Source organism: Hemitrygon akajei, chromosome 23 (assembly GCF_048418815.1).
Source record: "Hemitrygon akajei chromosome 23, sHemAka1.3, whole genome shotgun sequence".
NCBI lineage: Eukaryota > Metazoa > Chordata > Chondrichthyes > Myliobatiformes > Dasyatidae > Hemitrygon > Hemitrygon akajei.
The window spans coordinates 21,957,582-21,982,423 of NC_133146.1; the positions used below are offsets into that span (position 1 = coordinate 21,957,582).

Below are 24,842 nucleotides of genomic sequence, written 5' to 3' on the forward strand. Positions count from 1 at the left end.
TGATGTTCATCACTGTAAGTCATAGATGTGTGAATCCCCAACAACCTGGATGGCTTTCATGACAAAGAAAGTGTCAAAGGGAAGGGAGCACAGCTAGATTTCCTGGAAAGGTGATGCTATCTGTCAGACAATTAACACATTGAGTGAAGGAGGTCCAAAGAGCAGTGAAGGGAGACGAGCCTCCTTGAAATGCAGAAGGTCATCCTGCAGAATGATGGTTGGAAAAGAGCGGTAGAAGTCCAGCTTGGAAAATGAAAGGTTAATCAAAGTGCATGAAATTTGAGATGTCAGATAATAAATAGCATTGCTTACAATTACCTGGATAGCATTTGACCAAATAATCCATCAAGGCTTCCTGGGTCACTGTAACATGACTCTCGTTCATCTCAGAAATAACGCAGCAAAGAACTTCTGTCAGGGGCACAAACTGCGACTGAGCAATCGGCATCATTGGTATTGGAGACACATCACCTGCAACAAAAGGTTAAAGTTTAGTTATTTTAAAAAGGCAAGATTCTTCCTTCCCAAACTAACTAAAGGGTGTGTGTGTGTGTGTGTGTGTGTGTGCGTGCGTGCGTGCGTGCGTGCGTGTGAGAGAGAGAGAGAGAGAGAGAAAGAAAAGAAAATGAATGTGGGAGGAAACCAGAGCATCTGGAGGAAACTCATGCAGTCACGGGGAGAACATAAACTCCCTACAGACAGCAGCAGGAATTGAACCCAGGTCACTGACACTGTAAAACGCTACACTAACCGCTACACAGCATGCCACCCTAATACCCTAATTTACAACATAAAAGGAGGCCACTGTAGTTGTGTTGGTTGAACAGGAGTCAGCCAGCTAAATCACGCCTTCCAGAACATGATTCATGGTCCATTGGGTCACATCTACCCCTGACCATATCCAAATAAAGTTTCATTGTGACGAGGGCTTCTGCTACCTTCGCCCTTTCAAGCAGTGAGTTCCAGTTTAAATACTTTTTTCTTTGTCTCCTTTCTAATAGTACTACCAATTATTCTAAATGCCTGCTGTTTCTTTTGATTCTATATCTGTGAGAAATGGGACCTTCCTATCTGCTATATCTAGCCCCTCATTATTTTACATTTTGTGCCGTGTTGTATGACGAGAGCGATCATGGTCTTTGACCATGATTGTTCTTGGCAAATTTTTCCACAGAAGTGGTTTGCCATTGCCTTCTTCTAGGCAGTGTCTTTACAAGACGGGTGACCCCAGCCATTATCAAAACTCTTCAGAGATTGTTTGCCTAACAGAGCTTGTGATATGCACCTGCTGCTCATACAACAATCCTCCAACTGCTCCCAAGGCTCCACATAACCTTAATCCCTCCCCGCTCCACAACAAGGTGCTACACCTTCCCCAGGGCTGATGACCTGTAGGCTAGGAGAGGGAAGGAGTGCCTTACACCTCCTTTGGTAGAGATGTATCTCCACCCCGCCACTAGTGTCTGGGTGCCCTAGTGAATGAAACACAAAGGGCTGGCATGCAGATACATCAAGTAAACAAATAAGTAAGTTTTATTTGTCACATGTACAGAGACATACAGTGAAATGCGTTGTTTGAGTCAAGTCAAATCTGTGTGGACTGTGCTGGGCAGCCCGCAAGCGTCGCCACATTTCTGGCGCTGACAAAGCACGCTCGCAACTCACTTATCCTCACTGTATGTCTATGGAATGTGGGAGGAAACCCGTGCACCAGGAGGAAACCCATGTGGTCACAGGGAGAAGGTACAAACTCCTTACAGCAGCAGCCAGAATTGAAGCCCAGTCTTACGCCTGATGTTGTAATAGCATTACGCTGCCCGCATACAAGGAAGGCTGACGTAATGCTGACATTTGTTGCAAAGACTACGAACTATAAAAGCAGGAAAGGTTTGATGAAAAGTTACAAGGCACCAGATGAAATGCACCTTGGAGTGCTGTATGCAGGTTTTGGTCTTCATACTTGAGAATATCCTTTCACTGGAAGCGCAAGAGAGAAAGTTCATCTGTTGGATCCCTGAAATGAAGGGGTTGACATAAGAAAGCCTGAACAGGTTGGGTCTGTAACTGTGGAGAATAATTCTATTGAAACATACAAGTTTCTGAATGGGACTGATTGGATGAATGCTCGGGGATCTTGAAGAAAATTGCAAGGCATTTTCTAAGTATAGTAAGCTCAATATGGTAACCAGGGAAGGAGAGGGGCCCATTAGGGACTGAACAGGAAGCTGGTGTGGATCAAGAGGATATGAATGAGGCCTTAGATCTGTATTTACCAAAGAGAAAAACATTGTAGTTGCAGATTACATGGAGGGTGGGGGGAGAAACAGTGATATTAATCTAGAGGATGTTCTAATTAAATTGGAGAAAATATTGTTTTCTTATTATAAGGCTTAAAGGTGACGAGATTCATCTCAAGCTGCAATGGGATGTAAGAGACAAGACTGCAGGGGCATTGACAGCGATTTTTAAAATTTCACTGGTAGATGCCGTATCTTTATTCAAGAAGGTTAGCAGGGTAACTACGGAGCAGAAGGGTTCTTATAGGTCATTGAGTCCAATTAGGGAAGCTGTTGGACACTATTCTGTGGACAGGATTAATCCATACTTAGAAAGGCAGGGACTTATCATGGAAAGTCAGCAGAGGTCTTTTAGTGGGAGAGCCTGTCCGATTAATTTGAGTTTATTTAAAGTAATAAAATATATCAATGAGAACATTACAATTCACATAGTCCACATGTACTTCCATAGGTTTTAAATAAGATCTCACATGAAAGGCTGGTCCCAAATGATTTAAGAATCTGGCGTAGCACTTGAATCAGAAAGACATGGTAGGTTATGAAGTAAGTGCTAGTAAAAGGGATTGGTGTAAATGAGTACTTGGTGGTTTGATAATGGTGTAGATGCTTCCTGTAGTGGTGGTGGTGGAGGATTATCAAGAACAAGGGCTTTTTCACTTAATGGAGATGAGGTGGAATTTCTTGCCTTGGAGAGTTGAATACTCTACCTTGGGAAACTGCAGCGATGGAGTCATTGAGTCTATTCAGAGTGGAGATTGTTGAATATTTGGATTACAAATGATGGACGGGGTGAGCAGAGAGGGCAGAAATGTACTGCTGAAGTCCAGATGGGATCAGCATGTTGCAGAAAAACTCGGAGGGAATGTCTGATCCACTGTTGTTTTTTGTCTTAAGTTGTAGTCACCTTAAACATTTGCAAAGGCTCTGCTTTCACCAGAGTTCCAAAGACTTACAACATTCTGATGTAAAAAATAAAACCTGCCCTAAATTTTTTAAATAGCAGGTCTTGCTGAACCACCAACTCACTGCCTGATTTCCAAGAAATCCTTCTTGGCCCATCATCTTCACCTCACCGATTTAAACAGTGACAACTAATGGTGCAGTGCCAAGACCAGAAGCCATATCCAAAGTAGGGGACTCATTGTCGACACAACGGCAAAGCTACCCAGTTTAACCTCCACAGAGGTATGGGCAGTTCTGAACGGAATCAGAGCTGGATGTGGGTGAAGTGGCTACTTTAATGCATAATGATTAAAATCAAGCATTTTAAATTATGAGGAACACACACAAAATGCTGGAGGAACTCAGCAGATCAGGGTCTCGGCCCAAAATGTCGACTGTTAATTAATTTCTATAGATGCTGCTGTGGTGAACTACATATACCTGTCTGGACAGGCCCCCCCCCCCCCCCTCTGCTGACTGGTCCTGTGGCTCCTCCCACAGACCCCTGTAAAAAGGCGATTGTAGGCCCTGCTCCTTCCTCAGTCTCCAGGACGTTGTGTAATGGTCGCTTGCTGCTTGTGATTTCTTCCAGCCAATAAAAGCCTACCTTAACTCACATCTCCGAGAGTTATTGATGGTGCATCAGCTGCCTGATCTACTGAGTTCCTCCAGTTTCTTGTGTTGCTCTGGGTTTCCAGTAGCTGCAGAAACTCGTGTTTATGAATTGTGACCCCGTTTTAAAGCAGTAAAGGAGCACCCAGTAAAAGTGATTTCTTACATAAATTAGCATGTTTTAAGTGCTAAACAGTGAATGTTGTTTTTTTTTGCAACACACACAAAGTGCTGGAGGAACTCAGCAGGCCAGGCAGCATCTAGGAAAAGAGTACAGTCAGTGTGTGTGTGTTCGTGTTCGTTCCAGCATCTGCAGATTTTCTATAGTTTGTTAATGTTGTTTTTATTTGGTGTTAATGGTTTAAAGTGCTCAGTTATGATTTACTAAGCTAAAACTCAGAATGCAAAAACAACAAATTTGAAAACGCCACACACCATCTTCAAGCAAGGATCCACTGTCTCTCTACATGAACCATTTATTACACAGAATACAACCCAATATCTCCATCAAAATACGTGAAATCTGAGAACACACTGCCTGATTCCTCCATTCAAGGTTGTAGTGTGGGAAAGGCTGATTTCTAGACTGGTACCTGTTCAGGTATTGTTTGGAATCAATAGTCACTTGCTTTTGAAATGTTGGCGTATAAACAGAATGAGCTCAGAATCTGTGTTTGAAAAGCAAGGAGTGGTTGGACTCAATAAACAACTCGGAAAGATTTTCCCAGGCCACATTCCAAACCTGTTGTTTTTCTTTTGCCTTTGCCAATGAAGCCTTGGGTTTTCTGAAAACATTAATCGAAAATGTAATTGACAAAACATGTAAGTATTTAAAATCTACATAGAACTCTACGGTACAGTACAGACCCTTCCGCCCATGATGTTGTGCTGACCTTAGAACCCACTCTAAGATCAATCTAACCCTTTCCTCCTACTTAGATCTCCATTTGTTCCATCTTCTATGCGTCTATATAGGAGATTCTTAAGTGTCTCTAATGTATCAGAATCAGGTTAAATATCACTGACATATGTCGTGAAATATGTGTGTGTCTATATTTAAATAAGAGTTTTACAGGAGCACATTGAGAGCACCCTGAGAAGTTGCAACTCCATCTGGTCTGGGAGCAGTCGAGCATCGGTCTGGAAGTCCCTACAAAGGACTGTGAGAACAACTGAGATGATCATAGGGGTCTCCCTACCATCCACTGGGGACATTTATCAGGAGCGTTGTGTACGCAGGGCCCTCAGTATTATTAAGGATCCCTCCCACCCATCTAGCATCCTCTTTGACTTTCAGCCATCGGGCAGGGACTACGAAGCATAAAAACAAGGTCAGGATGAGAAACAGTTTCTTCACCCAGGCCGTTAGGCTTCTGAACTCCCGGCCGCATCGTATTTGAAGTGTCACTGGTTAATCTGTTCTGTACCTTACAATATTTAATATTAATGCAGTTTAGTTCATTACTTATGTGTGATTCATCTGTAGATTTTAACCTTATCTTCATAAATTCTCGTATGTTATGTGTGTCATGTGTACTACTGTGCTTTACACCCTGGTTTGGAGGTTACACCCTTATCTTCACACCCTGAAATAGGCTGATTAATGCTGTGCTTGAACACAATCCATAGTGTTCAAACACTATGTACACTGATGTACCACACTGATGTACACCATCAAACATTAATAGAAACTCTGCATGGGCACACCTGCCTGCTCTCAGTAGCTTGAGCTGATTTCAGCGGAGTATGGAAAGGGGGCCAATGGAATTGGACCCCAGTGACAGCTAGCATCCTGTGCAGAGGGGAGATCGGTGACACATCAGTAACTTAGGCTGATTTCAGCAGAGTAGGGAAAAGGAGTCAATGGAATCACACCCCAGTGACTGTGAGCATTCTATGCGATGAGAGAGGGTCACTGGAACTGTACTCTGTAAAAGCGCTAGCAGAGAGAACGGAGAGGTAATTTTCACCTTACCCCAGTTGAAAGTCAGCATTTCCAGGAAAGGAGGGGTTCTCCCTCGAACTATAACCAGTGGCAATGTATGGTGGGGAGGTGGAGTTATCTGGAAGAAGATCCATTGAACGTTTCTTGCAGAAACGTGGCTCCAGGACAACATCCCACGCACAATCAACCTACGGGCCATGACACTCAGGGACTTGGTCTATACATTTTTTTTGTGTGACAGTATGTTTTTCTGCTATCCTAACTACTTGAGCGTGCACTATGTGTGACTGTTGGTACTTTGTTTTGCACCTTGATGCTGAAGGAACACTGTTTCATTTGGCTGTACAGTCGGCCCTTATCCGCAGGGGATTGGTTCCGGAACCAATTGGTACCAAAAAACGCGGATGCTCAAGTCCCCTATTTAACGGGTCTCAGTGCGGTGGTCTTTAGGACCCAGTGGAACCCTGAACCTTATTTAACCTCTCAGTGCGGTGGATATTAGGACCAGGCAGGGCAGCTCTGAATCGGCAGTGTTTCTGTTCACGAAAATAATAACGATCACAGTTGAAGATAAAGTGGAAGTAATAAAGCGATCAGAAAGAGGTGAAACACCATCGGTCATTGGAAAAGCGTTAGGCTACAGTCTCCATTTTAATGGAGCATGTGAAAGGCCCTGACCTGATGAAAGCTACAATTATTGCCAAGCAACGCAGTGGTTTAATTATTGAAATACATACGTTTCTTAAGTGTTTTATATGCATAGAAAGGTAAAATATGTACTATATACTAAGAAAAACATTTAACTAACTGACGCTAAATAATACCGGATGTACCTGTTCCGACTTCAAATCTGACTTAAAGATGGACTCAGGAGCGGAACTCGTTCATACCCGGGACTGCCTGTACTTTTAAATCATTTCTAGATTATTTATAATACCTAATACAATGTAAATGCTATGTAAATAGTTGTCATATTGTATTGTTCAGAGAATAATGACAAGAAAAAATAGTCTGTACATGCTCAAATAACAAGTGCTGGAGAGAGAACTTCTGGGTTTTCCCAATCCGTGGTTGGTTGAATCCGCGGATGCGGAACCTGTGGATAAAGAGGGCCGACTGTATTCCTGTGTATGGGTAAATGACAATTAAATGGAGTTGAACTCAGCGCCCTCAGGACAGCCAAGTCGAATCAGTAGCCTATACTCAAGTCAGCACCTTCAGCAGAGGGGTCCATACATTTGTAATCCATTCTGAATCAGAGTCCAGCAACTTCGGGACAGGGCAAAGAGCTGAAGACGGCCATTGAGAGTCAGCACCCTCCGGAGACGAGCGAGTACCATGGAACTGCAACCCAGTGAGTTAGGAGCCACCATAAAGGGGAGAGGTGATGGTGGAACTGTACTTCAGACTGAATCAGAATCTTTGTGTGGAGGGCGAGGGGTCCACAGAACTGTACCCTTGGAGTTAACAGGTTCAGGAGAGGTGACAGATGGTATCTCAGTGACAGCAGTACCTTTAGATGGGAGGTAGAAAAGACCGAACCCTGTCAGAGACCACGATATAGGAGCACAATTAGGCCATTTGGCCCATCGAGTCTGCTCTGCCATTTCATCATGGCTGATCCAATTTTCCTCTCAGCCCCAATCTTGTCACGAGGTGGGGACAAGGGTGCTGGGAGAGGACCCACACGCAGGACACAAACACGTCTTTCTTAGGTACAATAAAATAGCATTTATTACTCGCTACACAGAAGATCGGGAAATCAAGGACAAAGAGAAACACGAACCTCGGACTAGGGAGTTGGATCGCTGCGGACCTTGGACTTGGACGGGGGGAACATGGACAGCCGTGGACCTTGGACTTGGATGGGGGGAACATGGACAGCTGCGGACCTTGGACTTGGATGGGGGGAACATGGACAGCCGCGGACCTTGGACTCGGACAGGGGAACATGGACAGCCGCAGACCTTGGACTCGGACAGGGGAACATGGACAGCCGCGGACCTTGGACTCGGACCCTGGGGACTGGGACCGCCACGGCCCTTGGGGAGCAATGGGTAAAAGGGGGGAACCCTGCCGGGCAGTGGCAGTCCGGCCAGACCTGCTCGACGGAGGCAACGGGTAGGATGGGGCAGAAACCCCGCCGGGCAGCGGCAGTCTGGCCGGACCTCCCCAACTGAGGCAACGGGCAGGAATATCGAGTCAGGACTCTGCCTTCCACTCAGGCACCGAGCCGGGACTTCTTCAGGGGGTAGACACAGACACTGGGCATGACATCGAGCTGGGACTCCGCCTTCAGCTCAGGCACCGAGCCGGGGCTCTTCTTCGGGGGTAGACACAGACAAGGGGCATAAACGTCGAGTCAGGACTCCGCCTTCCACTCACCCCTGGTAGATTGACCTTGCCCGGACCCACTCTGGCAACGGAAGGCGAATTGCTGGTTCTCCGATGCGGGCTGGATCACTCTGGCTTGTCGTAGCGGCGGTGGCGACTTGCGAAGGCTTCTTAACACTCTCGCCCTGAACGGCTAAAGCCAAGTGCTTATAAGCTGCCAATTTGGGTCGAGGGTAGATTACCTTGATTGCCAAGCTCAAGGGACACGTGAAATGAAATTAAAAGGGAACAAGGCGTCAATGGTCCAGATCGCAACCTAACTAAATTTAAAGGGGAACCGATCCGGACCATGACAAATCTCCTCCCCATATCTCTTCATTCCCTGACCAATCAAGAATTTATCAACCTCTGCCTTAAACATACATAAAGACATGGCCTCCAAAGCTGCTTGTGGCAAAGAATTCCACAGATTTACCACTCTCTGGCTGAAGAAATTCCTTCTCATCTCCATTCTCAAAGGACTCAAGTCTATTCTGAGGTTGTGTCCTCTGGTTAGACTCCCACCATAGAGAACACCTTCTCCACATCTACTCTGTCAAGGCCTTTCACCATCCAATAGATTTCAATGAGATCACCCCTCATTCTCCTGAATTCTAGTGAATACAGGCCCAGAGCCATCAAACACACTTCATATGATAAGACATTCAATCCTGGAATCATTTTCTTGAACCTCCTTTGAACCCTCTCAAGTTTCAGCACATCCTTTCTAATATAAGAGGTCCAGAACTGCTCACAGTACTCCAGATGAGACCTCACAGTCCTTTATAAAGTTTCAACATTATATCCTTTCTTGTATATTCTAGTCCTCTTGAAATAAATGCTAACATTGCATTTGCCTTCCTCACTACAGACTCAACCTGCAAATTAACCTTTAGGGAATCCTACACAAGGACTCACAAGTCCCTTTGCACCTCAGTTTTTTGTATTTTCTCTCCATTTAGAAAATAGTCAACCCTTCCATTTCTTCTGCCAAAGTGCATGACCATATACTTCCCAACACTGTATTCCATCTGCCATTTCTTTGCCATTCTCCTCTGTCTAAGCCCTTCTGTAGCCTTTGTAGTTCCTCAAAACTACCTGCCCCTCCACCTATCTTCATATCGTCTGCAAACTTTGCAAAAAAGCCATCAATTCTATCATCCAAATCACTGACATATACTGTAAAAAGAATCAGTCCCAACAAAGACCCCTGTGGAACACCACTAGTCAACAGCAGCCAGTCAGAAAAGATACCCTTTATTCCAACTCTTTGCCTCCTGCCAATCAGCAATTACTTTATCCATGCTAGAATATTTCCTATAATACCATGGGCTCATAGTTTGTTAAGCAGCCTCATCTGTGGCACCTTGTCCAAGACTTTATGAAAATATAAGTACACAACATTAACCAATTCTCCTTTGTCTATCCTGCTTGTTATTTCTTCAAAGAATTCCAACAAATTTGTCAGGCAAGATTTTCTCTTGAACAGACCATTGTGATTACAGCCTATCTTACCAACATCTTCCCAACCACTGAGGTCAGACTAACTGGCCTATAGTTTCCTTTCTACTGCCTCTCTCCCTTCTTGAAGAGTGGACTGTCATTTGCAATTTTCCAGTCTTCTGCAACCATTTCAGAATCTAGTGATTCTTGAAAGATCATTACTAATGCCTTCAAAATCTCTTCAGCCATCCCTTTCAGAATTCTGGGGTGTACACCATCTGGTCTAGGTGACTTATTTACCTTCAGACCTTTCAGTTTCCCAAGAATTTTCTTTCTAGTAATGGTAATTTTACCATCTTCATGGCCCCTAACACCTGGAACTTCCACCATACTGCTAGTGTCTTCCACCATGAAGACTGATGCAAAATACTTATTCAGCTCATCTGCTATTTCTTTGTCCCCGTTACTACCTCTCCAGCATCTTTCCTCTGGTCCAATATCCACTCTTGCCTCTCTTTTACACATTATGTATCTGAAGAAACCTTTGGTATCCTCTTTAATAGCTTACTTTTCTATTCCATCTTTACCTTCTTAATGACTTTTTTAGTTCCCTTCCATTGGTTTTTAAAAGACAGACAGACAGACATACTTCATTGATCCCAAGGGAAATTGTGTTTCATTACAGCCGCACCAACCAAGAATAGTGAAGAAATATAGCAATATAAAACCATAAATAATTAAATAATAATAAGTTAACCATGGCAAGTGGAAATAAAGTCCAGGACCAGCCTATTGGCTCAGGGTGTCTGACACTCCAAGGGAGGAGTTGTAAAGTTTGATGGCCACAGGTAGGAATGACTTCCTATGATGCTCAGTGTTACATCTCGGTGGAATGAGTCTCTGGCTGAATGTACTCCTGTGCCTAACCAGTACATTATGGAGTGAATGGGAGTCATTGTCCAAGATGGCATGCAACTTGGACAGCATCCTCTTTTCAGACACCACCGTCAGAGAGTCCAGTTCCACCCCAACAACATCACTGGCCTTACGAATGAGTTTGTTGATTCTGTTGGTGTCTGCTACCCTCAGCCTGCTGCCCCAGCACACAACAGCAAACATGACAGCACTGGCCACCATAGCCTCGTAGAACATCCTCAGCATCGTCTGGCAGATGTTAAATGACCTCAGTCTCCTCAGGAAATAGAGACGGCTCTGACCCTTCTTGTAGACAGCCTCAGTGTTCTTTGACCAGTCCAGTTTATTGTCCACTCATATCCCCAGGTATTTGTAATCCTCCACTATGTCCACACTGACCCCTTGGATGGAAACAGTGCCTTAGCCCTCCTCAGGTCCACCACCAGCTCCTTAGTCTTTTTCACATTAAGCTGCAGATGATTCTGCTCTCACCATGTGACAAAGTTTCCCACTGTAGCCCTGTACTCAGCCTCATCTCCCTTGCTGATGCATCCAACTATGGCAGAGTCATCAGAAAACTTCTGAAGATGGCAAGACTCTGTGTTGTAGTTGAAGTCCAAGGTGTAGATGGTGAAGAGAAAGGGAGACAGGACAGTCCCCTGTGGAGCCTAATCCTAATCCTAATCCTCCTAAAAAGCTTCCTAATCCTCTAAATTCCCACTATTTTTTGCTCTATCATTTTGCCTTCTCTTTGGCTTTTATGTTGGCTTTGACTTCTCTTGGTAGTCACAGTTATGTCATCTTTGTTTTAGAAAACTTCTTCCTCTTTGGGATGTACTATATATGCTGTGCCTGTGTATTTTAACAAGTTCTTATAAAAAATCCACAATCACAACCAATGTTTAATCTGTGCTTCTCCAAACGATGATAATTTATGTTGTCTATCAGAAATGTGCCCGATAATTTGTTCACAATCAATATGAAGCTGCCTATCACACAGATGTTTCTTCTGTTGCCTTAAAACAATAGAACCATCTAAGGCATCTCCCTGCATCATACCTGTAGCCATTAACATGTCTGAGTCAGTACCATTAGATGAGAAGAGAGGGATGCATTGAACTGAAGTGTCAAGGTCTGCACTTCGAGGACGTGGATCCAGGATAGAGAGCGTCAACTTAAGATAGTCCTTTCAAGCAGTGTTGTCATTGCTCAACAGCCACAGAGCACTTTTAGAATACACATGGAACCAGGAAGTAAACAGAACGGGTAAATGGATAAACTGGAATCTGTCCAGCATTCTTGGTCGTACAGAACAGAATTACAATGCAGTTGTTTTCATATCGCGCATTAAATTACAACTGAGTCAACATATTATTTCACAGATCACAGAAAAGAAATAAACTGATCCTACAGTATATTCAGAGTCACCCCCCACCCCACCATGAGGAAAAAAACAGCACAATAAAGAGATGCAGGATTAATCGATCAAACTCCTGCAAGTGTCTGCATCTGGCTTCTATTAGTAAATGATCTCTGCTCCCCTTTTGACTTTGGCTTAATGACTGCCTGCATTCACCAATGCTGCTTTAATGAGCACCTTTTACAAGTGCTCAGTCCCAGGGTCTGCTCAAAGGTCTCGCGTTTACTTCACCAAACCCCAGCAATATGTGACAAAGTGCTTTCATTTTCAACTTCATAGAAAAATCAAATTTTGACCAAATACTAATAGGAATGGTGAGATCCAATCAACAAAAATATTGGGTGGGGAATGAGACTGTCCCTTCCAAGCCAAACCATTTTTACGTTTTTGTTTTCAATCAGTCTGCATCCATCAAGTTGAATATTCTATTGAAGCAAGAAGCAACAGCCTTTCAAAACCTGCAAACCCTTGAAATTCAAACATGATAAATAACTGAAGGAGCAAGTCAAACCCCTGAACGCAGTGCTGGGGTGCTGCTGGTGACGTTTCTGCCATATTTTTCATGACCACGTGTCACAATGAGGCACGTTGGTGAAGGGTCTCGGCCCAAAACATTGACTGTTAACTCTTTTCCATAGTTGCTCCCTGGCCTGTTGAGACTTCCAGCATTTTGTGTGTGTTGCAGTGTTAACGATTGTAATGTATGAAATTTCTGAACACTTCTAGATTGTGTTTCAGCTCATACCCACCCTTCACAGCTCAGACTTGATCTTTGGCAATTTCCTTGCAGCCACAGCAAATGTAACACCTTTCCATTCACCTCTGCCTTTCCAAATATCTAGGGTGCAGGATCCTTCACAAGGATCAAGATACATGGGATCCACGGTGACTTGGCTATTTGAAATTGGCTTGTCCATCAGAGACAGAAGATAATGGCTGATGGGTCTTATTCCAGCTGGAGGTCCATGACTAGTCGAGTCCTGCAGGGATTTCTGCTATACAATGGATGAAAATGTGGATAGGTGGGTTAATACTTTGCAGGTGATACAAAGAATGGTAGTGTTGTGGATAGCACAGAATATTGCCGGAGGATACAGTGGGATGTAGATCAGTTGCAGGTGTGGCCATTGAAATGGCAGACGGGGTTTAACCCGGCCAAATGTGAAGTGTTTATGACTCTGTTTTGGAAAGGTACTTGGATAGGAGGGGTATGGAGGGCTATGGTCCGAGTCCAGGTCAATGGGACTAGGCAGATTAATACTTCAGCATGGATTAGATGGGCCAAAGGGCCTGTTACTGTACTGTAGTGTTCTATGACTCAATTCTATGATTCCTTGCTGCTTGCTGGTAGATCATATTTAAAGGGACAGTACACTGTTAATGGAAAGACCCTTAAAAGGGCTGATGGCTCCTTGAAAGTGCTATCACAGGTTGACAGGTTGGTAAAGAAAGCATGTGAGATGCTTGCCTTTATTAGTCAAGGAACTGAGTCATGAAGTTATGTTGCAGCTTTATAAAACATCTGGAGTATTGCAATCAGCTCTGATTGCCCCAGACTTGGTTTGTGTTCTCTGGAGTGGCAGAGGCTGAGGGGAGATCTGATAGAAGTTTTAAGTTTACAAGAGGCATAGATAGACAACTGGTAGTTTCTCTCAGGGTCAAAATGCTTAATACTAGAAGGCATACATCTAAGGTGAGAGGCGTGAGTTAAGAGAGATTTGCAGGATAAGGTTTTTTTGTATACACAGAGAGAGTTGAGTGCCTGGAATGCATTGCACTGCCAGGATGCTAGTGGAGGGAGATCTGATAGAGGTGTCAGACAGGCAATGGAGGGATATGGATATTATGTAGACAGAAGGGATTAGCTTAATTACGAGTTTAATTAGTTCAGCACAGCATTGTGGGGCATGGTCCTGTGCTGTACTGTTCTGTGTTTTATGAACCAAAATGTCTTTCGGTTGCATTTGGTGTTCACAATATAGTCTCCCCTACACAGCGTAGCCAGCTACAGACTGGCTCTGCTTTTTGAACTACTTGTGTTCAGTCTGCAAAAGCAACTGCAAAGTTGCATGGCACTTTAATTCTATGTTATAACAGGTCCAATACGAGCTAGAGCAGAGACACCTCATCACCTGGGCACATTGTAGCCTTCTAGACTCACTATCAAATCCTCCAATCTCTGCTTGCATACTTTCTCTGTACCAGTAATGATCCTTTTTATTGTAAGTCATCCATCCGTGATACTGGATCATCTTTCTATTTTACCTCTCTCCATTTACCCATCCTTGCAAAAAAAAAGACACTTGCAAATTTCTTCAGATACATGCTGGAGAGTATTCTAACTGGTTGTATCACAGCCTGGTATTTAGCTTCCAATGCACAGGACTACAAGAAGCTGTGGAGGGCTTCAGGTTCAACCAGCTCTGCCATGGACACAACACTCCCCAACTTCGAGGATATCTTCAAAATATGGTGCCTCGAGAAGGCAGCATCTATTATTAAAGACTCTCGCCATCCAGGGCATGTCTTTATCTTGTTGTTACCATTGGAGAGGAGGTACAGGAGCCTGAAGGTGCACACTCAATAATTCAGAAACATCTTCTTCCCCTCATAAATCCATGTTCTTGAATGCTGTTTCATTGTTCCTATTTTTTGCACTATTTATTTTGTAATTTATAGTCATTTTATGACTTTGTACTGCTGCTGGAATCCAGTTTCTAAATGGACATTGAACCCAGGAGCACTACCTCATTACTTTTTTATTTGTTTTATTTTTGCACTACTTATTTTAACTTAACTGTTTAATAGACTACATAGGTAGGTAGGCCTCCGTTAGTCTTGATAGACCATGGATTTGCACCTTGGAAAGCTTCCAGGGCGCAAGCCTGGGCAAGGTTTTTTTTATGGGAGACCGGCACTTGCCCAAGTTGCAAGTCTCCCCTCTCCACGCCACCAATGTTGTCCAAGGGAAGGGCATTAGGACCCATACAGCTTGGCACCAGTGTCATCGCAGAGCAATGTGTGGTTAAGTGCCTTGCTCAAGGACACACACGCAGCCTCAGCCAAGGCTCGAACTAGCAACCTTCAGATAACTAGACAAACGCCTTAACCATTTGGCCACGCGCCAACACATATATACTTACTGTAATTCAATTTATCTCTATATTTATTTATCATGTATTGCATTGTACTGCTCCAGTAAAGTTAACAAATCTCATGACATATACCAATGATATTAAACCTGATTCTGAAACAAATTTCATATTATGGAAGACAGTGATAATAAACCCAATTCTAATTCTGAGATGAGATTACAGGTCCTACAATCAGATGACAATGTACACGCAAGGACAGGGAAATTCTTCCATTCCTTCAGTGTTATCAAATTGTCAAAGACGTGGAAACACACTTTTATGACCTAGTAACAAAGCTGAAGGAAAAGACGAACCATTATCCTCCCAAGTGAATACTCAACTTGCTCACCCACAACCATTCATTCAAAACAAGACATGACCTCAATTTAAGCTTTTAATGTTTTACCCATGTTCCATGAGAAAAATGTTACCTTTGTCATGCGAGGTCAGAAATAAAAGCAAATACCATGGCAACCACGAAGAAACTCAGCTTGTTGAGGTCAGAGGCAACTCCAGTTCATTTCAAATGCACAGGAGCCCTGTGTCTCTGATATTGTAAGTGTGCAGTCAACCTCGTCAGAAGAAGCCCAAAGGTCCCCAGTTTATATTGCTGGAATCCATTGCATGCATTTCTCTAAGAGCTAATGGAGACAAGGCTTCAGACTCACATATGTTCCACATTTCCCTGCGTCCAGTGTTCAGCAGGAAAAGAGAACCATTCATTGAATGCAAGTAGTTCACTGTAAATTCCATCAAAGTGTATTAACACTGCAAACAGGATGGCTCCTGCAGAGACAGCAACTGACTTTATTAAGATCACTTCCTCAGCATTTTTACAATTGACCAAACAACGTTCAGGGAAATGTAAAGCACACATCATTATTTTCCAAAACATTATTTAGTAATAACACAATTGAGGAGGCAACAAAACACTCTGCAACAACTCTTCATATTTGCCCTCTCAAAGAGCTGCTGCTTGTCTGGTAGGGCATATGGAGCTAGAACACTAGGCAGCAGTTGGCTACTGTTCGTGAAATCGGGCGTGAATTCCTGCCAAAACTTCAACACCACGAGAGGCCACAGTGCTCAACAACAATGTGAAGAGTCGATACAAACCAGGCACGAAGATAGAATGGACCTCAACCTTCACCATCGCCATCCAGAACATGCCCTCTTCTCATTACTACCATCAGGGAGGAGGTACAGGAGTCTGAAGATACCCACTGAATGTTTTAGCAACAGATTTCTGAACAGATCATGAACACGACCTCACATTCTGCACTACTTATTTCTTATTGTAACTGATAATAATGTATTAGTGTATTGCTCTGTACTACTGTTGCAAAACAGATTTCACAACATACAGTATCTGATCAGAATCAGATTTAATATCACTGGCGTATGTCATGAAATTTATTAACTTTACGGCAACAGTAGAATGAAATACATGATAATATAGAATGAGTAAGTAAATAAATTACAGTAAGTGTATAGATCTATATTAATTAGTTAAATTAAGACACGTAGTGCAAAAACAGAAATTATTTTAAAAAGTAGTGAGGTTCGATGTCCATTCAGAAATCGAATGGCAGAGGGGAAGAAGCTGTCCCGGAATCACCGAGTGTGTGCCTTCAGGCTTCCTGGAACAAGTCCTGGGTGGTGGGGATCCTTGATGGTGGAAGACACTTTTCTGAGGCAACACTCATTGAAGATGCCTTAGATACTATGGAGGCTAGTACCGAAATCTCTGCTGCTAACTGATCCTGTACAGTAACCCCCCCCCCCCCAAACTGGATAGTGATGCAGCCTGTCAGAATGCTCTCCACAGTACATCCGTAGAAGTTTTCAAGTGTTTTAGTTGACAAACCAGATCCCCTGATGAAATATAATTTGATTCTGACCTCAGTGTCAAATAACTCTGAAAATACTTGCAGAGGGAGAAACCTTCTGATTCACTGAATAGCACAAAGTCTCCAAGAGGCACCTCGGTAGCAGTGACGCCAAAGGTGAAACACTGATTGATATCAGGCAATGGTTTGGTAACTGCTATTAAAAAGCACATCCTGCAGGGAGCCATATTAATGTGAGCAGTGTGTATCCTAAGCAGGGCTGTGATTGAAGTTAATAGCCAAATGGCAATTAAGAAAGGGCCTGAGGTCTCTTGTGTAGCAGGGGTGGTGACACTAATGAACCAGCATCTGCAACAGAGGAACCTCAGCCCTGATCTGGACAGCATCAGCAGTCATTTTTGTTTTAGTTGCTGTGATGGGGCTGGTGGTTCTACAGAACAATCATCACACCTTCCATTTCTGGCCCCAGAACCAGATGTACTGCAGATCAGGCAGTGAGCAATCCACATTCTCACTCAGATTAACAATCTTCCATAGCTCTAATGCTGCCAATTCTAAGTGGATGTGTTCCTGGAGATTTTAGCATATGATCTCCTAGCTTCACTTTTTTAATAAGTAGCCAAATATATTTGAATAAATGGAGAGAAGCCTTACAATTGCTTTAGAGCTTCTAAGATATTTTTCATGGGTTTGTTTGAAGCAATTAGCATCACATTAATGTTAAATTCCTAATGTTGGAGAGTCGATTATCTCTGAAAAATGTTACTACATACCATTGATCTACAGTCTTCTGGGCAAAGTATGGACTAGGAAGATGCATGTCCAGTCCAGATTGCATTCATACAGCTAGACAACACATACATTCCACCAGCTTGTCCTGGATTTGAAAAGAAGACCTGGTTTTGTAAAGTTGGTGTCCAACTCAAGCCACAGCATCAACAACTTCACTGCAGGCTGGGAAAGAGAGGGGATAGGTATTGCAGAAAGGAGAAAGTCATTGTAAAAAATAAATCTTGAAGAATGGTCTCGGTCCGAAATGTCGACTGCTTGTTCGTTTCTATGGATGCTGCCTGGCCTGCTGAGTTTCTCCAGCGTTTTGTGTGTGTTGCTCTGGATTTCCATCATCTGCAGAATCTCTTGTACGTAAGAAATAAGTATTTCCATTTTACATGTATATTTATCGGAACTGAGAAACTGGTAGCAAACGGTTTAAAGTAAAGAATATATGAGTGGAACAGTGCTGAGCCAAAGATTTATTCCAGATTATAGATGGATACAGGCAGTGCTCCCACTCCATCGATATCCAGTTTAGTTTGGGAAATAACCTCAAAGAAGTAACGTGTGTTGTGTATAAGGATTATACTACACTTAAGATGACTGCATTTCCAATTAGGTTATCGCAGAAAATAAAAGATCAAGTGGAGGGAGTAATCTATTGCAGAGAAGATTGTCCAGCTAATAGAAAACATTTGGTATCCATCAGTCTTTTGTGAGTGAAAATGTAACAGGTGGTGCATCACCTGGATTAGCGAAAGCAGATCAGTTTATCACAGTTCATATAAATATTTTGGATGAACACGCCAAAGGAATGGTTGCTAAATTTGCTAGGCACACAAAGGAAAGATATGAAAGTGAGTTACGAGGAGCACGTAAGGAGGCTATAGATGGATCTTACAGGATGCGGGTGGGCAAATGTGGGAAAATGAGGAACTGTCCACATTGGCCAGAAGCTTATTTTCTAAAGGGTGAGAAGTTGCTGGGTTCTCACATGCAGCGGGATCTGGTGTTCATGATTCATGTAGGAATGGTGAGTAGGTAGGAAGGTAACAATGTCACAGGTTATCACAAGGAGAATTGGATACAGATGTAAAAAAATTCTGCTTCAATTATACAAGCATTGTAGAGAACTCATTTAGAGTAGTGTGCATTGATATCTGTCTGCAGAAGGATGTTTGTGCTTTAGGTGTGATTCAGTGAAGATTTACTGGACACATCAGGAATGAGTAGGGTATCTCAGAGGGAAAGGCTGGACTGGCTAGGCTAGTATCTGTTGAAGTTTGATAAAAATAAGAGTAGATAACCAACTAGGTTCATAGGGTCCTGAGAGGTTTCAACAGGATGGATGTGAGAAGGTGTTTCCTCCAGTCAGAGAATCTAGCTCTACAGGTCTGTATTTAAAAACCTGGTGCACCCTCTTAAAACAGAAATAAAAGGTGATATTTTCCCCTTCAAATAATTGAGTCTTGGTGCAAGCCAAGTCTGAATATTTTCCTAAGGTTGACATTGATGAATATTTGGTAAACAATGGAACAAAGGGCAGGGATGGCGAGTTCAGATTACATTCTGATCCGCATGATGTGCACAGCAGGGTTAGTGGGCTGAGTGGCCTACTCCTAATTTACATTCTTGCACGTTCACCTGATCCAAGGTACCCTCTAATGAGCTTGGCTCTCACTAAGGCAGGTTCCAACAATCTTCTCTCACTGAAGTAGTTGATCATTTTGGCATAGAGCACAACAATACAGAAAAGGCCCTTCAGCCCATCTAATCCACGCCAAACTGTTATTCTGCCTATTCCCATCTACCTGCACCAGACCATACTCCTCTACACCCCTCCCATCCATGTACTTGTCCAAATTTCTCTTAAATGTTGAAATCGAACCCGGATCCACTACTTCCGCTGCCAGCTCATTCCACACACTCACCACCCTCTGAGTGAAGTAGCTCCCCCTCAAGTTCTCCTTAAATATTTCACACATGACGACTATCTCTAGTCTCACCCAACCTCAGTGGAAAAGGCCTGCTTGCATTTACCCTATCTATACCCCTCATAACTGTGTACACCTCTATCAAATCTCCTCTCATTCTCCAATGCTCCAGGGAATAAAGTCCTAACCTATTCAACCTTTCCCAGTCATTCACAAGGAATAATTACTATCCCCCCCCTCTCCTAATAGAGGATCAAAGGATAGCAACCAGAGATGGAAATTGAATCAGAGATGCTTCCAGCATAAAGAGAGACTCATCAGCCCACAGGATCCATGCTGATCAAGCACCTACTTTCGTTAATCCTACACCAAACCTATTTTATTCTCCCGTCACTCCAAACTTCCCCAAGATCCACCACTCTTTTTAATACTTGGGGTAATTTACTGTGGCCAGCTAGTGCGGAAGGAAACTGGAGAACTTGCAAGAAACCCACACAGTCCCAGAGTCCACACCCACAGAAATGAACTCAGGTGACTGGTACCAACATTGCTGAGGTTCAGGATAAACTCTGTTCCACAACGGGGGGGGGGGGGGGGTCGCGGTTAAACTGTCTAGTCTGTACTCGAGCTAAATCACAATCCCAATGTCACACTGAAGGTACAGAAAGAAAACCCTGCTTAGTTTATCTTGACCATGAACACGGATCATGGATAATCTAAGCAACTATTTCATTGCTCAAGGAATTTATACACAAAGGTAACAGACAAACTATTGTTCTTAACTTGCAGTACTCAGGGCTGTCTTTTACAGATGATAATTCCACAGAACCAAGAGAGGAAGCATTGTGTTCAATATTTTGTCTTTGCCATTAGGGCCTGTTATTTGAGAATTTGAACTAAAACCAGCTCCGCCTTTTCAATGCAAGAGCTTTCTTTTCAGACGTTTAATCCCAAGCCAAAGGCTGATTACAAGAATGGATATGTTTCTAACCTGAGTTCTACAACACTTTGTGTGCAAACGCACAAAGCAAGGCAAGATATTTGGTTCTACAGTCTAAAGGTCAATCTTCTCTGCCCAAAGGTTATGGGTTCAAGTTTCACTTTGGAGACTCCACAGAAATCTGCGATGACATTTTTAGTGCAGTGTTGAGGAAGTACTGCAGGGTCAGGACGTTGCTTTTCAGATGAAACGTGATGTTCTCTAGCATGAAATAAAACTCCAAGGCTTTATTGAAAGAGTGAAAGAGGGCTCCTTGGTATCCAGTACAACATTTACCCAGTAACTAAAAGCAACATCATATTTGTGGAAACTTCTGGAAACTGTGGCATGGAACATAGCATAGTGCAACGTCAGAACAGGCCCTTCGGCCCGCGATGTCTATGCCGACCATAAGGTCAAATCAAACTAATCCTATCTGCTGGTACATGGCCTGTGTTCTTCTATTCCCTGCTTGTCCCTGTGTCTATCTGAGAGAGGCATGATACCTCCTCTGGCAGCATGTCCTTGTTACCTCTGTTAAATAAAAACCTTGCCTCTCAAATGTCCTTTAAACTTTATCTCACTCATCGTACTGCTATACCCACTAGAATTTGACATTTCCATCTTGAGGAAAAAAACTACCTACCCTGTCTGCACCTTTCACAATTTTATGTACTTCCACCAGGTGTCCCCTCACCCTCCAATGCTCCAGAGGAAGCAACTGGAGTCTGTCCAACCCCTCCTTATAGCCACATTTCAGGGTATATCCCAGTAAAACTCTTCTGAATCTTCTCCAAAGCCTCAACATCCTTCCTATAAAATGGCAGCTAGAACTGTATACAATGCTCCAAGTATGGCCTAGGCAAAGTTTTATACAATTACTGCATGACTTTCCTACCTTTACACTCGTGCCACAACTGACGATGGCGAACATAACCTCCAAAAATACAACACCTTGCACTTGTCTGGATTAAACTCCATCTGCCATTTCTCCACCCCATTTCCCAATGATACATCCTTCAACAACCGTCCTCACCCACAAGTCCACCAGCTTTCATGTTCTCTGCAAACTTAAACTCATTAGACCACCATACCTCCAGCCACGTCATTCACACATATTAAAGACAACAAGGATCCCAGCATCCAGCCTTGCACAACACCAAAGGTACAGGACCTCCAGGCAGAGAAGATGCCAACCTACCACTATCTTGTCTTCTACAATCAAGCCATTTTTGATATATTTTTACCAACTCACCGTGGACCCACTTCATCTTCTGGACCAGCTTTACCAAAGTCCATGTAGACAACATTCACTGTCGCAGCTCTATCAATCATCTTTGTCACTAAACAAATTTAAGATACACATCTGAACCTCCACTGTACTTAGCCACATTAATTCTCCCTCATAATGCTGCTGCCCCATTTCCTGCTTTACTTCACTCTAAAGACAGGCTTTCTGCTTCAAAGCCATTTAGAAAATGCTAAGAAGGTGAACGGTACTACTGGAATTAGTCGGTCCTAACTTTATGACTCCAGTTAGGAATTGGCTGCACTGTGATAGATCCCAAAAACCAATAGTCTATGCATGCTCCAAAATTATTAGCTGCCCCAAAATTCATCACCCTACAGTGGCCCCAAAAAGCAAGGCTACAGATAATGAAAAGAGACATCTGTGGATGAAAACATTGGCTGCGAAGGCACTGCCAAAGACTAACAAAATAAATAGTGAGAACTGCTCAAACACAGGAGAATTGTAAGAGCCAACTTTAGTGCATTCAGTTGCTCAGCAGGGATGAAGAGAGAGTTGAATTCAGATAAACCTACTGCTTTGGACAATCCCATGCTTTTCCTTCCTAACTAGTTCAGCTCAATTAGTTTTGTCCTGTCAGCCTAGCTGGAACTGAAATAAATAAACTCACACTGGGGAATTTCTTCCCAAAAGGCTTTGAGGCACCTATTTTTAAGGGATAAATACAGTGTTCTGACAGACCTGATTCATAATAAAACACACAAAAGGCTACATTTATCATGAAATCCCTGACAGAAAAGAAAAGGAGATAGTTTTAAAAGTAGCAGAAGCTCTTGATGGGGAATCTAGATCAGGGATGGCCAACCTATGGCGCATGCGCCTAAAGTGGTGCAATGAACAGTGGGAAAATGAGTTCTTATTTATAGCGGGTCCGTCAGGAAAACCGTTGTGTACTGTTTGTGAAAACACTTTCTCACATAATGGAAAAAACGATCTTAATAGACACCATAAAACACAACATCAGACTGAAATAGAAGGAAAACTGAAGCTAGTGCTTGGGTCTGAGTTATGGAAAGAATCTGTGATTAAGAAAAAGGAAGAAATCAAAAGAAGACAAAATATATTTGTTAGAAGTCTCATTAAGGTAAGTAATGTTTATCTTGTTTTATATTATATCAATATATCATGTAAAAATGTTAAATATGTCTATATTAACATATTTTTACAAGAATTGAATGGGGCTACAAGAGTTGTATGGCGCATCTGAACTTGTGCGTGAAAAAATTGACGCATGGAATGTAAAAGGTTGGCCACCCCGGTCTAGATAGAAGCAGTGATCCAATAAGTTAGAAGAATTTTATCAGATCTTTCTTCAAACTTGCTGGGGAGAAAAGGAGAATATCAGAAAAATGAGCAGCATTTTAATGTGTTGCATTGTAATGTGTCCTCTACTGTGCCTATAGTCTTGTTTATTAATTATTGTACTGCCCTGCACTGTTTTGTGCACTTTACATAGCCCTCTGCAGGTCTGTAGTCTAGTGCAGTTTTTATGTTGTTTTATGTAGTCTAGTGTAGCCTTCTGCTGTCTCACATAGTCTAGTGTAGTTTTGTGTTGTTTCATGTAGCACCAGGGTCCTGGAGGAACGTTGTTTCATTTTTACAGTGTACTGTACCAGCAGTTTATGGTCAAAATGATAATAAAAGCAACTTGAACTTGAACTTGAACAGAGCCTGTTTTCTGAAGACCAAAAGTTTCAACCTTTATAATGAGCCGTGATTAAAACAGAGCAGACCTACTTTTTAGCTTTGTAGAAATTCTATCCAACCATTGGCAGCTTAATTAAAATCTAACTCCAGACAGTCTTTTGAACAGCTTAACCCAGAAGAAAATGCAGGTTTTGCTGGTTCTGAACAAAGAATCAGGAGGAATTGTGTGTGTGTGGTGGTTTAAAGGAGATTGTGCGGCATCCCCCCTCCCCCCCACTTCCTACACAGAGTGATAGGTGCCTAGAACATGCTGCCAGGGCTGTGCTGGAAGCAGGTATGACAGTGGCACTCAAGAGGCTTTGAGTTAGGCACATGTATACGCAGGGAAAGGTGGGATATGGATCAGGAACAGACAGAAGAGATGGAGTTTAACTTGGCATAGAATCTGGGCAGGAGGACATGACTTTGAACTGCACTATCCTATGTTCTAAGTCCATTCAGCGCTTCAGGAACAGCTTACTTTGCTCCACCAACAGATTTCTGAGCAGTCGATGAATCTATGAACACTACCTCAGTATCTTGCTCTCATTTTGCACTATTTATTTATTTTTAATATATATATTTTATATTGTAACATACAGTAACCTCCTATGCCGCAAAACAACAAATCTGACGACGTGTCAGTGATAATAACCTGATTCTAATTCAAAGGTTCATTTACTATCAAAGTATGTATGCAGTATACAACTCTGAGATTCTTCTTCTCCAGATAACCATGAAACAAAGAAACCATGGAGGTCAGTTCAAAGAGAAACAGCAAACCCCACTTCCCCTGCACAATGATGGCGCCTGTGTACAACGCTCTCTTGGTCTCCTGGTCGACATCTTCTGGATAGACCACAACACTGTTTATTTCACATCTTTTTTACGTCTGTTTTTCATCTTAAATGTGTTCCTGGAACTGTTAAAGCCTGTGATTTACAATTTGGAAATCGATTGAGTGATCAAGCTCTTCACTGTCTCTGAGAAGATTCCGGGAAGCACTACATGCACTATTTTAAATCCTTATGACTTCCTTTGACTCACAGTCCTGGCATATCTCTGGTGCTCTCCCTTTAGGCAGCACTTTCCCTGAAGCCAATGATGATTTAAAATGTTTATATGCCTTGAAAGAGATAGCCAACTAAAACCAGGCCACAGAGCCTTGTAAATATTTTTAGTATTTCTCCAAAGCCCTTGGGAAAGATAACACTCAATCTGTCTTAACT

General features: G+C 42.8%; 1 protein-coding gene across 2 annotated transcripts in view; it reads right to left on the reverse strand.

Annotated features, from left to right (window-relative positions):
- The window catches only part of stox1 (storkhead box 1), a 39,408-nt gene that overhangs the window by 9,905 nt on the left and 4,661 nt on the right, over positions 1-24,842 (reverse strand). For both annotated transcript variants that reach the window (XM_073027179.1, XM_073027180.1), the window contains exon 2: positions 319-471. In XM_073027179.1, the coding sequence (XP_072883280.1) occupies positions 319-471 (153 nt within the window). The remainder of the gene's footprint in view (positions 1-318; positions 472-24,842) is intronic.